At 35.1% G+C, this 17548-nt stretch overlaps 1 protein-coding gene across 1 annotated transcript in view; it reads left to right on the forward strand.

The window, feature by feature from the left end:
* The window catches only part of LOC143238769 (CCR4-NOT transcription complex subunit 1-like), a 91887-nt gene that overhangs the window by 25432 nt on the left and 48907 nt on the right, over positions 1 to 17548 (forward strand). The window contains 6 exon segments of the mRNA XM_076479292.1: positions 13 to 164; positions 2430 to 2586; positions 3013 to 3274; positions 5385 to 5465; positions 15723 to 15889; positions 17243 to 17367. Coding sequence (XP_076335407.1) covers positions 13 to 164; positions 2430 to 2586; positions 3013 to 3274; positions 5385 to 5465; positions 15723 to 15889; positions 17243 to 17367 — 944 coding nt within the window.

A 17548-nucleotide genomic window follows, 5' to 3' on the forward strand; every position in this document is an offset into this window, starting at 1 on the left:
TCACTGCAACAGGATTGTTTTGTACGAGCTTGTATTGGTTTCTTAAAGAAATATTGTCCAAAGATGACTGGACAGTTATTGAAAGAAGATAAGATTTCAAAGCAATTACAGCCTTCACGAGAAATCATAACTACAATTCTGATGTGCTTGCAAAATTTAACTGGGTAATATAACCTTATATGAGCTGGTTCTTTTAAGTAATTACTTTTGGTTAAAGATATATCTATGCATGTAGTATCTTTTGTATACTTACGTTTTTATATGCCACCTTATTTTTGAATAAATTATTTGATCCTGAGGTAGAAGTAGTTGGAAGGATTTTGGGATATTTTGTTATGGACTGTCTGACATAGACTTTATTCTTATGAAACACTTAATTAGAGCATCCAAGTTACAATCACATTATTATGAAAGGTTTTGTTACAAGTATTTTGTGATTCTTGATTTTTACTAATTTACAAAAGTAAAATGTTTTCTTTCCAATAGATATTGTTAGAACTTTTTGGTGGTCATGTACATATCTTTTTAATATACTGTAAAATCTGACTAAAGTTAATATGCAGAAAGAATGCATATATTATGTTTGTAAATGCTTAAGGTATTAAAGGTGCTTTAAATTCCAATCAGTATGTTAAATTACAATAAATGTTTTTGTAGACTTAATTTTAATTTTTTCCTGATCCTATGTTTAATATAACCTATTTCATGCCCCATACCCCTGTGCAACCCATTGTAATACAGGCTATAGACACTATATTAACCCCATAGCATTATTTCACCTTTTAATCGCCCCCAAATGATTATATAACTTATGATCTATTTTATTATACCAATCAGTTTTATATTTGAAAAAAAAAAAAATCGCTGTTGATAACAAAACCTTCCAAGTTCCAAAAATGATGTAGCATGAGTGCACCCATTACAAATTGTCCTAGTAATAGTGTAGTTTTAACAAATCTTTTATAACAAAATGTCCTGATCATGTTCAAAGGAAGAACTGTTCTTGAAAACAATGTATAAAATTATTTTGCATAAACATCTTTTGGTACTAAACCTTGGTATACTTATTTTCTATTTTAATTTATAATACACTTTTTATTATGAGTTTTACATTTTTAAAAGCTTGTAGTTAAATATGAATGAACAGCATTTGTAATAAAATCAAAATTTAGTGACTTTGTTTTTGAACAGTAGTTTTTAAGTCATAAGTGTTTTAAGCTGTCAGTGTTTAAATATATAATATTGCAAAAACATATTCTCAGTGATAAAACAAATCTTTTGGGGATTTCATTTCATTTAGATTTACTCTTCATTGCCGACCCTGTACCATTTTTACCCTATTGGTAGTTTTAGAGTTCAATTACTTTATAAGGTTGTCTTGTTAATAATATTGTTGCAATATTTAAGCCATATATAAAATTCTAACTTTTGCAATAATTGCAAATATGAATCTTCATTTGAACATAAATTAGCTAGGATGAGGAAATGTAAAGTTTTCAAGTTAAGCTAAATGGAATGGAACCTAATGTTAAATTTTAGTTGTGATAGGAAAATCCAGGTTAAATAAGTTGATAATCTCAACAAAGGCAAGAAGAGAATGTTTGTTTACAGGAAGTTTTCTTTTTGATTTGGTGTACTAGTGATGGAATACTAGAAATTAGGACCCAAAAAGAAAATTTTGAATATTAAATAACCTGGCTCACAAAAAATACTGTTTTATTTGTAACTAACTGTAGGTTGCTAAGATTAGTAAAACAAAAGATGTAGTGTGATTTTGGCACAATTTTTTATGTCAATATTTACTAAAATGAGCCTAATGGAGTGTGTGCAAAGTTTTATTTGTGGGAAATCTATTACTGGTAGATGATAAACAATGGTGAAGTTTCAATGTCATAATTATATTTGTTGTTATACTCATGGTAAATGGTCTACAAATCTTATTTAACTAACAATCTTTGTATTTTATAGTAATGCATGGTGAGAATTTAGTGTATCAGATTGTAGGTTTTGGGCCTTGAGATATTATTCTGTAGATTATATATTGCACTATCAATCCAATTACTTATTTGGATAGCTAAATACAATTTCTTGTAATTGTTACTGCTTGCTAGCACCTTTTCCTCTTGTTAATTAAACATTAAGCTATTTATACATGAATGCTAAAAGTCTGTTGGTTATTTAACTGAACATCTACAGAAGTTCTATTCAAGTTCAACATTCCAGTTTATTTTTGTTCAGGATAAATTTAATTGCACTGCTTCATACAGAAATATTTCAATAATGACCATTCTCATATTGTCACCAGCAGTAGAAACTTTGGAATACTAAAAATTAAAATTTATATTATTATGCTTTAGTTATTCATGTATTGAATTTTGTACTTGACTCAAAGTTAACGTTTTGTATGTTCACTTGCTTATTTTTATTAGTCTTTCTAAAGAACTTTCGGAGGCAATCTTAGCAATCGGAAAGAAATACTATGCATTATTGAGTAAACCTAGTCATCCTCCTGTTGATGTACTTAATATCCCTTACAGCCAACAACCAGTTTTCTTGGCTCCAACTATGGGAGGATCAGCTAATCCTGTAAGCTGATTTTTACTAGTATATTTGTGTCAGGAAAACTTGTTCTATAATTAAAATGTAGTGAAACTATTGTTTTACTTGTCACTTTAAATTAATGTGTGTAATTAGAAAACAACAAAAAGATCACTTCTATTCTTTTGCATACTGAGATTTAATACTATGCAACTTTATTTTGTTACAGGATGCTATCAGGCATTAAATCTAATATCAGCTGAGTATATTTTCTTGATTTAAAACATGGATCAGAGTAAACAAATGCTAACAAATGTAACTTGTTTTGTGTACTGGTTCTGTACAGAGTTCCAGTTTTTTTTAAAGCATACATTATAAATGATTTTGAATGAATTAAAATTCTGAATATTCTAGAAATATTCCAAGATTTTAATTTTGTTTTTGTCAAGTAATTAACCTTACTTTTTGATATAGTCTGATAGCTTAGGTGATCTTAATATATCAATGGGTAATCTTTGTGTGGGAGATGTCACCAATATTGCCAGCAGTAGTGCTCCAGGCTTTCCCTTCAGTTCATTTCCACAACCAAATCCAGCTTCTCCAGTGAAGCTCCTCCCAGTTGCAAATCCAGTCGTTGCAACTGGACCATCTTTAAGTCAGAATACTTTTTCAAGCATCATACCATCCTTTCAGTCTCAACTGCCTTGTCTGCCTGGACAGTTTGGCTCAAGTTTTGGTAAGTTCCATTATCCAAACAACAAATGAAACTATATGAAACGATGTGTGTGTGACGAAACTTTGTAGAATGGATGGCAACTACTTGTTGTGGAGATGTGTCGTCCATTCTACAAAGTTTCATAATGAATACTCTGCCTAAATAGTCTATCAAAGAGTGTGTGTGTGCTCTGTACTTTAAATTTCATCTTTTTTGTACAACATTTAATATCTTGAAGTATGCCTTTGTTTATTATTTGATATCATGGAAGGTTTACTGTAAATTGTGCAGAAATGTAAATTAAGTGTTTAACCAATTCTATACAAACACCAGTTTTAATCCACTTTCAACTTGTTTGCATGACAAATTCAAAATAATTTGTCTAAAATATCTAAGAAATGTTATTGTAAATCATAAATATTTTAATATACAATTTTAACAAGTGACTATAAACCTGAAAAGTCATTGAAAATAATTTTAATTTCAACCATATTCGTGCTAGCATACTACATAAATGAACTTAATATTGTTTATTTAAATTGGATAAATGCATAAAAGTAATTAGTTGTTAAAAATTCTGTAAGAAACCTTTAACCTCTGCTCAAAATGTCAAGTTTGCATTTTTGAAGTCAGTCATATATAAAATACAAAACAGTTTAGTCTAAAATGACTATTGTTTAGTTTGTCTTTATTCCATCTTCATTTAGATTTGGCACACTAAACAGATTTAAATAAATACAGTAACAAAAGTTTGTGGTAATGGACTCAAACAGATCCATTGGAAGTGTTTTCCACTGAATTAACCAATATGAAAGAACATATTAATTGAAACTTTCTCTAATACGAAACATGGAAATTAAAATATAATTAAAGAATATATGTTAGCATTAAACATATGCTGGGTTTGTTATGACAAAAAAGAAACTTTGAATAAATGGAAATTGAGGCTGTGTTTTGCTTTCAGACTAATATGAATACAAGTCTAGGTTTTATTTTTATAAGATACAATACCTGAAACATATAATAATACCTAATACAAGTTAAAGACAAAACAGCCTAGTTTAACATTTAAAAAAAAATTTTCTTACTTGATTTAGCAAGTAAACCTTTGAATCCCTATTTTAAGTACATAGTAATGATTCATAGTTTTTGGCTTAATTAGCTTTTGGCTTTTCAAATGTTGATCCTGTGATAACAAGATGTTTAGTGGCTAACTTTCATAGGATGATGTTATATATTGTCGTTTCCATAGAGAGTAAATGTTAAAATTGGTCCATTACTTGGTATTTATCTTTCCCGATCACATGTTTCAGTTATTTACAGCATGCTGTTAATCTGACTTTAAACAAGAATATTGAAAGGAGACAAACTTTGGTCTCTTTTTATTCTTTTAATATCCAGCTTCTTAATTTCGTTGTATTTATTTGCCCTATGCTGCCTTTGTAAGTCTCAATTGTCTGTTCCTGAACTTTTACAAAAGTCCTGGAAAATCATGGAATTTGATGTATTGGAAAGTATACAAACCTTGTTCTAATAGTAAGTAACAATTATTGTATTTAATATGAAACTCTTTGAACATGGGGTGAAATAAACCTTGAAATATCAATTTCTTGATCATCCAATACTACAGGGCAATTTTTTATAGTAATCATATGTTGCTAATACTGTCTAATCACTTGTAATTTTTGTTTTACTCTGGGAAATAGAATTTGCTTAGGTAAACATCCAGAAAGTAGGATCAGAACCATAAGAATTCCAAGGTTCTGAATTTGCCAAATATGGATTGCTAAAGTATTAAAACAAATATAACTATTACCCTGGTAATTTTGTAGTATGAAAAAAATATCAAAAGTGGTCATTAACTGTGGCAGTATGCAAGCTTTGTAATCTTATAGTATGTTGAATATCACCTGAAATGAGAAAGGTGTCTATTCAGTTATTTCTTGTTTTTTCTGTTGTATTTAAGTATTTCATTAATATTTTAATGTTTGATTTATAGATAACTGAAACCTTTAATGAAATTGTGTTTAGACCTAAGCATTAATTTGAAACAATTTCATATGTATCAATATACTATTTCTATCATCATTTGAAAACTTTATTGAATTTAACCAAAGCCTTAACTGTATAGATATAGCTATACCACCAGCTAATAATTTGGCCTCAACAGTGACTGGATTTGTTCCACCTACAGTTGATCATTTGATACAAGGTAAGTATACATCTGAAACTTGACAATAAGAATTTGGTAGGTAAACTTTTGGTACAGGTAAGCAAATAAATACTAGGGACTTGTCACACTTTTTTGTTTATTATTACCATGATACTAAAATTAATAAATGAATAAGGTTATACTAAAGTTTGTAAACAATTGAGGTACCAAATGTTTCAATAACGTGCAACCAATTTGGCTAAACCATTCTCCAATTTGGATATATAAAAACTTGCTTAAGCTATAAATGTGTAATGCAGGTATTGAAGAGTTAATATTTTCCCGTTTTGAAGCCATTATTTTGTATTAGCATTCCCTATTAAATTTATTGAATTATTCTCTACATTAACAGAAATACACTACTTTATATTTACCCCATTTAAAATACGTTTCTTGTTGTTCACCATAAATATTTTTATAAATTAGTTTATCTTTTTCATTCTTAACTGTTCTTTAAGTGCTCGTTTCATTAAAATGACTTAAATTCTCCTAGGTTTTATGCAGCTCAGAAATTATTTCTATATGGTTAATGCTACAAAATGTGGTTTCACAAAATATGTAAAAAAACAGTATCAAAATAAAACTAGAAAAAATTATTTATAAAGAATTGTATATTTTACACATTTAATAAAATGAAAGTTTGCAGCCTTTATAAACTTTTTATTATATGAAATGAATTTCCAATTAAACTTGCACTTTGTTTGCAAGTTGAGGCTTAGTGCCTTCAGGATGCAACTTTGAAGAAATTACAATATTTTCACTCAAGCATTAAACAATTAAAAGTGTAAAAATTAAGAATATATACATATCTTTATTGATAGAATACTGCTGAATTTTAGATAGAGTATTTGATTGGATCATTTGTGCCAATTTGCAGTTTATCTTAAAAGGATAGCTGTGACTAAAAGAACAAAACAGAAAATGAACATTTTGATAGTGTTACCTCCTCTCACAGAAAACTATTTTTCTCCTTTAAGCCCCTAAGCATTGCTAAAATATTTCAATGCTCAGCACACTAGTCTGTATATTCCACAACTTGTGTACTATTCTTAAATGTATTTAGTATGCAATTACATTACACCAATAGTGTTGCACTACCTCTGCATAAAATAGCTGGCTCCCTCATATTTTCGGACTAAATTCTCACTTTTCAATTTACCTGCCCTCGGTGTGGATTCCTGTACGTGGTGAGGGGGACCTCCCACGAAAGGTTCTGTTCTATCTGGTTACCTTCTCTGGGATCTAAACATCCACCCACGTGTTTGCCGTGCGTGGCGACCCGTAAAGGGGAGGAGAGGATCCTGGTGGTTGAGGGGTCCAACCCTAACACACCACTTTGGCCTCGAATTCCTGTAGACGTGCGGCCTTTGGGTGGCCCCCCTTGGGTCAATCGGCTGGTCCAATTGGGCAAAGGTCAACCAAGTACCAGTGTTGGAAGTTCTCAACGGGTGTTGTGGACATTGTGCCTGATGCTGGTGTTTGGGTATAGTGCTCACGAAACCCTGGCGTTGCTGCATTGTCCTTGCGTGACTTTGTAGTGCGTCCCCTTGTAGGGCTCCATGGTGGGTGGGGTCAGTGGGTACCGAAATTTTTTTTTTCCTATGGATCCTCTAAAAAAATTTAAATAAAATTGTAAAAAAACAGTCAATGGGTAAGCGACCACGTCTTGAATACTCAGAACAGCAATCTTCAACATCAGTAACACACGTACCTCATTTTCTTGTATTACATTCTCATTCGGAAAAACCTTTAGGGCAAATGTCCCCTTTTTTTATTCAAAAGGGACTAGAGGGACTTGCTGGCTCTCCAAAATCAGTAAAGAAACTTCGATCTGGTGACATATTGGTTGAAACATCCACATCCCAACACAGTGAACTTCTCTTGCATTCAAAGGCAATTGGGGATATACCTATTGAGGTTACACCCCATGCTACATTGAATTCTTCACGAGGAGTTATTGCTGGAAGGGATTTGAAGAACGTTCCCGAGTCAGAGATTCTCGCTGGTCTCTCCACTCAAGGAGTTTCTGCAGTGAGGCGCATCTCCACTCGCAAAGATGGAGTTACACTGCCAACAAATACCCTCGTTTTAACATTTACTTTACCACGTGCACCTGCCACCATCAAGGCAGGTTATCTCATTTGCAGGGTTCGGCCATACATACCAAACCCTCTTCGATGTTTCCAATGTCAGAGATTCGGCCACTCAAAGACATCTTGTCGTGGTTCCCTGACATGTGCTCGTTGTGGAGGCAAGGACCACAATGCCTATGACTGTGACATGAACCCACATTGCGTAAACTGCAATGGTTCTCACCCCCTCTTACTTTCATTCTTGCCCAAAATGGTTGGAGGAAAAAGAGGTGCAGCGTTTGAAAACGACACATAACATTAGTTATCCTGAGGCTCGGAAATTGCTGTCCACAACTCCATCTCGGACATATGCTGCTGCACTTCATTCCACAACTACAGTGGGAGTGCAGACAGATCTCTCTGTGCCTCCAAGAGAATCGTTTTCAAAACAAATGAAAAGCCTTTTGACCTCCGTGGTTAAAAAGGTTGATGAATCGACTTCCACACCCATCTCTGTTCCTCCCATACCTTCCAACAAACCTCAAGATCCACGTCCTTCAGTTTCAAATACAGGCATTTCTTCTGATACATCTTTTTCTCCCACCACAAGAGACAAAACAATTATTCGTTCGCGTCCTCACTCACTGGATACCCCTTCCAATAACAAAAAACTGCCCACCCGACCCAGAGCAGGATCCATGGAGGTTGATAGACCTCCTCCGACTAAAGACAGTAAAGAAAAAAGACGTGGTCGTAAACCGAAGGGTTCTCCAGCCACTTCACCTACCCGTTCTTAAAAATGGCCACCTTGATACAATGGAGCTATCGAGGTTTACGTTCTAATCTGGATGATATCAAAACGCTGATTGCTTCCTATCATCCTGTTTGTCTTTCTTTACAAGAAACATTTCTCAAAACTGCTGATATTGTCTCCATTCGGCAGTTTTCTCTGTACAGAAATGACAGGTTGTGTGATGGTGGAGTACATGGAGGGGGTGGCACTGTTGGTTGATCAACACGTGCCCACCCTGTCTTTGTCACTCAACACACCCTTGGAGGCTGTAGCCATCCGTGTTTCCTTGGGTCATACCATCACTGTTTGTTCTCTGTACCTGTCCCCTGGAGAGACATACGATCAATCAGATCTTGATGCTCTCGTTGAACAATTGCCATCTCCATTTCTAATCCTAGGGGATTTTAATGGACATCATCCCCTCTGGCGAAGTGCTATTATTGATGGGAGGGGCCGATCTGTAGAGCGGATGCTCTCTGATCACAATCTTTCTCTTTTCAATACTGGTTCTTCCACTTACTTTCATGCACCTAGTCAGTCCTTTACCGCTATTGATCTCTCAGTTTGCTCCCCTTCATTATTCTCCCATTTTTCATGGAGGGTTGACAGTAATCCACTAGGCAGTGATCATTTTCCGATCCTTTTGAGAGAGACTGGCCGTGGTCGATGCCACCCTACCCGCGTGCCCCGGTGGAAGCTGGATCAGGCAGACTGGTCCACTTTGACTGCTCTCGCAGAACTTGATCCTGCCATCGTAAATCAGCCATCAACAGACGACTGTGTAGCAGCGGTAACTGACTGTATTACACATGCAGCTGCTCAGTGTATTCCCAAAACCTCGACACGTTTTTTACGATATCCTCGTCCGTGGTGGAATCCTGCTTGCCACTTAGCACGGAAGGCTCAAAAGCGGGCCTGAGATACTTTTCGTAGATATCCCACACTTTCAAACCAAGTTGCTTTCCAACGGGCCCGTGCACATGCTGGTGGGTAAGATGTCAAAGCCAGAAGTAATCTTGGATTAAGTTCACAACCAGCATATCTTCTACCACCAGTTCCAAGATCATATAGGACAGGATTCGAAAGGTTAATGGGCACTACAATTCTGTCCCCCTCTCAATCTTCCTCTCTGATGGTCAGGAGGTGACTGGTGTTCGGAACATCGCTAACACTCTAGATGAAAGCTTTTGCCGGGTATCTAGCACTTCTGCTTGTTCCTCCACCTTCCTGACCATCAAGACTCGGGCAGAGCGATCAACTCTTTCCTTTCGAACTGACTGTTTCTTTGACTATAATTGTCCCTTTACCCTGGTGGAACTAAAAATGGCCCTTCATCAGTCTGCCAGTATGTCTTTTGGACCTGATGATATTCATTATGACATACTGCACCATCTATCTCCTGCTTCTCTTGATGTCCTTCTGATTGTTTTCAACCGGATCTGGCAGGAGAATGTTTTTCCTGATGCCTGGCGCCAGGCTATTATTTTACCTTTCTCTAAGCCAGGGAAAGATCCCAAGATTACTTCAATATACCGTCCAATTGCTTTGACGAGCTGTCTCTGTAAGACATTAGGAAGGATGATTAATGCTCGTCTTGTTTGGTTCCTTGAATCGAACAACCTCCTCTCGCCCACCCAGTGTGGGTTCCGTCGACAGCACTCCACCACAGACCACCTAATTCGTCTTGAAACATCTATCAGAGAATCCTTTCTCAACCGCCAACATCTTGTATCAATATTCTTTGACATAGAGAAAGCTTACGACACAACATGGAGGTATGGCGTTTTGCGAGACCTCCATACATATGGGTTACGTGGCCATCTACCCATGTTTATTAAAATTTTTTAATGTACAGGAGATTCCAAGTTCGTGTGGGTTCAACACTTTCCCGTTCTTTTGTAAAGGAACTTGGAGTCCTTCAAGGTTGTGTATTGAGTGTTACCCTCTTCAGTATAAGGATAAATGCCATCACTGAACAACTCCCTCTCACTGTTGCGAATGGGCTGTATGTGGACGATTTTCACATCTCATGTCAGTCGTCAAACATGAAATATATTGAGCGGCAACTATAAACTGTCCTCAATTGTGTACGGAAGTGGACTCTGGCGAACGGCTTTAATTTCTCTCTCTCCAAAACTGTATGCATGCACTTTTGCCGTCGACGGGGTATTCACCCTGATCCTGAACTTCATATCGGTGAAGTTTTGCTGCCAGTGGTCCCGGAGACCACGTTCTTGGGGCTTATCTTTGATCGTAAACTGACCTTTATACCACACTTAAAGCAGCTTCGGGTCAAATGCACAAGTGCACTGAACATCCTCCGTGTTCTCTCTTCTATTAGTTGGGGGGGCAGATCGTTGTTCAATGTTAAAGGTATATCGTGCTCTTATTAGATCGAAACTCGATTATGGATCAATGGTCTATGGCTCTGCCAGACCCTCGGCCTTAAAGATGCTGGACCCCATTCATCACCAAGGACTTCGACTCCGCACTTGGGCTTTCCGTACCTCTCCAGTTCAAAGTATATACATTGAATCTCATGAACCTTCTCTATACCTTCGCCGTTTGCAACTATCTTTACAATATACTACGAAACTTCATTCCTTACCAAAGCATCCCACCTGGAAATGTGTTTTCCTTCCTCGGTGGGCAGTACTCTTTCAGAACAGACGATCTGTCATTGCTCTGTTTGGCCTTCGCATCCGGGCGCAATTGGATGAATTGGGTCTGTCCTTGGATAACATTGCAGATTACACAGGTTGGCCCATCCCTTCATGGCTTATTACAGCCCCCCAAATGTGACCTTTCTTTCAGTCACCTATAAAAGGCAGATACTCCAGATTGGAAGTACCGTCTTTTATTCAATGAATATCTTTCAAACAATCATTCAGTTCCCATTTATACAGATGGTTCCAAATCAGGTAATTCAGTGGGCTCTGCTATGGTTTGCTATGGGTCAGTAGTTGCGCGCAGAATCCCTTCTACAGCTTCTGTGTTCACTGCTGAACTTTATGCTATATCTCTTGCCCTGGATCATATTGCAGCTGAGCAGTACTCCAACTGCACTATTTATACTGATTTGCTTAGTTCTATACTTGCCTTGGAATCGCCACACGTTAGCTCACATCCTATTCTCGCTGATATTCGAAACCGACTGGCCCATTTCTCATTAGCAGCTACTTCAATCCAGTTTTCTGGATACCAGGCCATGTTGGTATTCGCGGGAACGAGCTTGCAGACATGGCAGCTAAATATGTCTGCTTCAGCACCATCACTCCTATGCCTATTCCGTACATGGACTATGGTGTTGTCTTCAAGGCTCGGCTCCGTGCCAGCTGGCAGTCCACTTGGAGTGAGCAAAGTGACAACAAACTTTTTCAAATCAAACCCAAAATTGGACTTTGGCGATCTAGCTTCCGTAAAGTTCGGAAGGAGGAAGTTGTTCTCACTAGGCTACACATTGGTCACAGTTTTTTAACTCATCATTTTCTTTTATCTGGAACTGATGCACCAATGTGTAGTTTGTGTAACACTCAAATCACTGTAAGCCACGTTTTACTTTCTTGCCATCGTTACAATTCTCAACGACGGCAATATTTTAAACATATTTTTTCCCAGGGTCAGTCTGTAACATTGGACAGAGTTATTGGTGATGGTGACTCTGTCCACCTTGATAATGTTTTTAATTTTTTAATGGCCATTAATCTTTTTAATCTCATTTAAGTGTTGCATATTTATTCATTACACCTTTTTAATTGTGGTTCCTTTTTTACAGTTTAATCTCTCTCCTTCAATTTGACATTGGACAATGGCCAGAACATTAAATAACTCGACACCAGGACTGGAAAGGCCAACTTCAGGTGACTAACGCTATTGTTTGAACTATCCGTTTGAACTACTCGTTAGTCGTCCTGACGAGTTGTTATTATACTTTTGCTGCATATCATTTCACACTTTTACTACTTTACTTTTTAGTACTGGCCATATTGACTCATAACCCGGAACCAGGACTGGAAAGACCAACTTCAGGTGACTGACGGTGGTTTTTATACTTACCTGTTAGTCTTCCTGGCGGGTTATGATCATTACCATTCTGCTGCAGGTAGTCCTTTACAACTTTGTTGACTGGATGTCAACATTGGTTTTTACGCCATTTTCTGTTTTAATTGCCGTTTTGCTTTTATCTTCAATTACTCTTACAAATTTTACTCCATTTACTTGACTTTTATCTTTTTACTGGACATTTGGCTACTCATTATTACGATTTTGCGGAGTGTCTTTTAAAACTTTTATTCTTTTACATTTTGATAATAGCTGCTATGACACATAACCCGGAACCAGGACTGGAAAGGCCAACTTCAGGTGACTGACGGTGGTTCTTGAACTTACCTGTTAGTCTTCCTGGCGGGTTATGATCATTACCTTTTTGCTAGAGTAAATACCTTACAACTTCTTATACTCTGCCTTCTATCTTAACATTGTAGACTAGGTGTCAACATTGGTTTTATACTTTTTTGTTTTACCTTCATTTCCATTTGTCTATTACTACCTTTATTTTTTTTTTTTTTTTTACATTTTTACCGAATGTCTGGCGCAGATAGCCTCGCTGCTTTGTGCCATAAAACACTAAATCAATAACAGTTTACCTAGCATTGTTTAACTCTTTTACCTGTAGTTACTGTTTAAGATTGGACTTTAAGCATCTTTTTCAACAGTTTTTTTTAATGTGTTTGTATTAAATTAATTTTTACAGCTGGTTATTTGGGTATAAGATATATTACATGCTTCTTTATAATTCTACTTTGCAGCTGTTTTCATTGGCTATTTATGCTATTAATGTAACCACAATCTTGAGATTCTTCTAACATCATCTTGTATACATGTTGGTTCTTCCTTTCTAAACTTTCTATTTCCTGTGGAAGCCATTTGGTTTTACACCAATTTCTTTACCTTTCTATCTCTTATATGTACTTTCATTCTGAACCTGATCAGTCTCTTTATTAGGTTTGCTTCTTTAGGGGTTATGTTCTCAACCTTCTATTTCCTTGAACCCTTCAGTTTGCCATGATCTACATTCTATCACACTAACTAGTTGAGTTTATCAACTTCACAGACTTATCAATGAAACGTCGTTGTCTCCTTAACATTTCTCCTTATCAAATTTGTCATATCACTCTGTTCTTGGCTATTTATCATTTCTGCCCTCAGAAGAAATTGTTTAGGCTGAAATGTGGTCTACTCACTATTCCTTTCTCTCATTATCTGCACTATTTGGCTGTATCTTTCTCAGGTGGTTATTGTCTCCCTCCTGTAATAATTGTACATATGTTTTTCATAACATTTTGTATTTTCTTTTCATGGGTTATCTTACTGCTACTTGTGTTATCCCACTCTGTAGTAAGTGTTACTGGGTAATATGTGCTTTCATTCAAAGTCTCTCTTTTTACTGGTAGAGCTACAAGTGTCACTGTAGAGACTTTGGTATTCCACAAGACTGCTAGTGTCATGTTTAGTGGTATATATTTGTATGTATAACTTTAACTAATAAATTGTGGAAGTCTGCTTTTTAAAATAGTCGTACACACCTGTTGCACTTTTTCCAGTGTAATGTTCTTCTGGATGCCCCATTGCATTTGCTTCCACCTATTTTTCTTGAAGTGGAGCATGAGTTATTGGAGTGGTGGATTGAGTAAACTTCCTCCTGAGTGTGTAAAGTAAAAATTTGCCTTTAACTTACAACCACACATTCCTCCACCCAGTGAGAAGTGAATAAAACTGGGTTTCCTCCTTCCCTCCATGGATGCTTATTCCCAGATGCACAAAATGTTTTTAAGCAAGATCAGTCTATACAGGTTCCTCCTCTTAACACCAGTTTCAGAATGACATTCCCATGGTTGAAAGTGGTAGAGCCTCCCCCTTCCTTGTTAATTCCAGTTGCAGTCAGTTTATTTCTCTGCTCCTGTGGTGGAGTATGGGGAACTTTGTCTGCCTCATATCAGCAATGGAATATATATACTGTTCCTACCCTCAAATTTTCCTCATCCTTTTTCAATGTAGCATTCTACCATGTACCTGTAGTTGAATTATTTATTTCTTTTTTAAATACTAGTTACAGGGATTCTCCTGTTCTTATGGTTGAGTTGTGGCAATGATATGACTGTGTAATACTGGGTTCAGTTTGTACTTCTTGTTCATATGGTGGCTATGGGAGTTTAATTTTAGCCAAATGCTAACTTCCTCTTTGCAAGTCTGGTTGTTTGCCATATGACAATCTGTTTGCTTCATGATGATAAGACACCCACTTAAAGTAAAAATGTATTCTCAAGATAGCTGGTATGGGTATTAAAACTTACTTATGGTTGAGGTTGGTGCTGAGGATGGGTTATGGTACCTTGTATGTTCAGTTGATTTTTTTTTTCGTGATTATCTAGATTTGGCAAGTATCTTTTTCCATCATTATATGTTGGCAAACTGTCCCTTGACTTGCCAATTTATTCTCATGTTCATATATATTGAGCCCAGTTAGCTTTTGTTTAATAAGAGGCTCCTCGCCTATGACAGCTAACTGTTTTTTGATCTGGATTATGCAGCAGGGGACTTTATGAACTTGCACTATTTTGTACTAAGGATTGCATCTATCAGAACAACCTTGTGAAAAACCTTTTTTTAATACCTTTGTCAAACTCATTTCCTTCATATGGGCAGAAGAACATGTTTGTTTCAGTAGTTGTGTAGTATCTCATAGTGCTTTAGTTTTGTGTCTGAGCACACCAGGTATATCTAGGCACTTGCTTTCCACTTGGTTTCAATGTTGGTTGCCTACACTGGCCAATCCATTTTTTTGGTATGGGATTCTTGGTTTATATAAGAGGAGACATTTAGCTTGTGTTAGAAGTTAAAATTTTTTACATTGAAAATGTATTTCTAACAGGTACTTCCCACACTTTCTACCCTTCCTCTTCTCTGCTGGTACTCATTTTAGGTTCTGCTAATATTTGTAACTGAGGGATTGAGTAGTAAAATCAAGAGCTAGTTGCACCAATATAGGTGTTGCCAATGCTACTTGTGGAGGATAATATGATGTATACATGTTCAAGAGTGGTACAAAATGCATAGCATATATAGACTGGGGCTCTGAGTTTTGCAAATTGTTTTAGGAATGCTTAGGGGCAGAGAGGAGATTGAAATAGTTGTGTGCGCGAGGAAGTAAAACCTCTTGAGAAATAACATTTTTCACACAGAAAATTCAACTTTGAAATGTCTGTAAAGGTGTTTGATACTTTAGTGTAGGTCAGATAGAAACACTGTTTCTGTCCTGTGTGTTATTTGAAACAGTGTTTGTTGTAAATTTTAGTCAGATGGTACTAATATTTGAAAGTAACTTATGTTTAGATGATATGGCAGCCATGTTATCAGAGGCGAATATGTATGTGTCCAAAGAAGTGGAAGATGAAGCTAATGGCTACTTTCACAGATTATATAACCGTTCTCATCCACATATATCGATTAATGAAGGATTGCAGATGTTGAGGAAGTTCCAAAAATCGCTTAATAAAAAAGTAAGAAAGTATATATATAGTAAATCATAAGATGTTTCACATAACAGATTTTTTATTATTTTTTTGTTTAATGGTAGGATATTAAACACAGCAGTTCTTGTCAGTCGTCATTTTATAACTATAGTACTTAACAACAATAAGCTGTTCTCAGTAATGGTGTCAAAAATGCACATAAAAATCAACTGTTTTATTATAAATATATTGTGGAACATTCAATTGTTTTTGATTATCAATAAAATAAAGCAGTTATATATTTAAAACAAATCTTGTAAGGGAACAAGAAATGAGAGTATTTCAATGTTTACATTAATTGTATTATGGTGTTCTCTTTTGTTTTTCCCCATATAAAGCATAAAGGTTTAATTTTCTATCTTTTTATTTACCTTTTAATATTGAAGGTAGTTAGTGTTTAAAGTGAAGTTTAATTGTTAACATTTTTAAATGTAATTATTCTAAAAGGAAAAATATATACATATAGTATTTGTATTCTGTTTAACCTGTTAATTATACAGGTTGCAATCAAATGTGAAAATGAAAGAAATGCTTCAGTAGCTTTGATAGGAAATTTTCATTCCTAAATATTTAATATAATGCTGGTTAATAAGTAAAGTAACTAGTGTTTTGCTATCAAGTTCATATGTATTAACTTTGTAGATTCAGATTTCTTTTTAAGAACACTTGTTCAATGAGGTATAGTTACTGTAGTGTTTTGAGATGAACAATGGGTGATATTAAAGGAGGAAGTGTTTTATGAAACTTCTACTAAACTTGTGTATAATGATTTTAACAAAGAAAAATTCAGTTAATATCCATACATATAAACTTGAAAGGCTAGTGTTTAAAATTTACTAAATTAAGGTATAGAAGAAACCTTTTAAAATTTCAAATGTGTACATAATTGTTAATTTTGATAATAAAATCAACATGAACAGTTGTACAAGATACATCCCTCCCTGATCTGTACATGTGAAATTTCAAATTATTTCATAATTATATAAATAGCAATATTTTTATATTCTTTTAACAGCACTGTTTCATGTAAGTTATTAATTATAGATGGTAATTAAGATCATTTTAATAACATGTTTTATTGCAATCATCCTATTTTTGTGTTCAGCTTGTTAATGGATGATTTCCCCTACCCTCATGCATAATGAGTGTCAAAAATTACTGTAAAGTACAGTGTATTTCAATGCTTTTGTTTGTTCTACATAAATGTTTTTCTTAAAAAAAATCCATGATTTTTGTGCATTATATGATCAAATGCCTACTTTTTATTTTTTACCTCTAAAATGTATATATTGATAAAACACATGAATAAACTAACTTTTAAAAAAAAAAAAAAAAAAACAGGAGATGTTCAATTGTATGCTACGGAAGTTGTTTGATGTGTACCACTTATTATCTCAACACTCGGACCAAGAGCTGTTGATAACTGCAGGACTATTTGGAGGCATCATTGCACAAGACCTTGTACCGTAAGTTCTTTAAATGTAACAGTCTTAAATTTCTCAATTTAGGAACAATTTAAAATCTGTTCATCGTGTTAGTCATTCAGTATTTAGACAACTTGCAAAATATATTTATAAACACTTTAAACTTGCAAAGTAAAATTGTAATTTGTTTATATAGCTCTGTTTCTAGCTTTTACATGATTTT

Source organism: Tachypleus tridentatus, chromosome 13, assembly GCF_004210375.1.
Source record: "Tachypleus tridentatus isolate NWPU-2018 chromosome 13, ASM421037v1, whole genome shotgun sequence".
Classification (NCBI taxonomy): domain Eukaryota; kingdom Metazoa; phylum Arthropoda; class Merostomata; order Xiphosura; family Limulidae; genus Tachypleus; species Tachypleus tridentatus.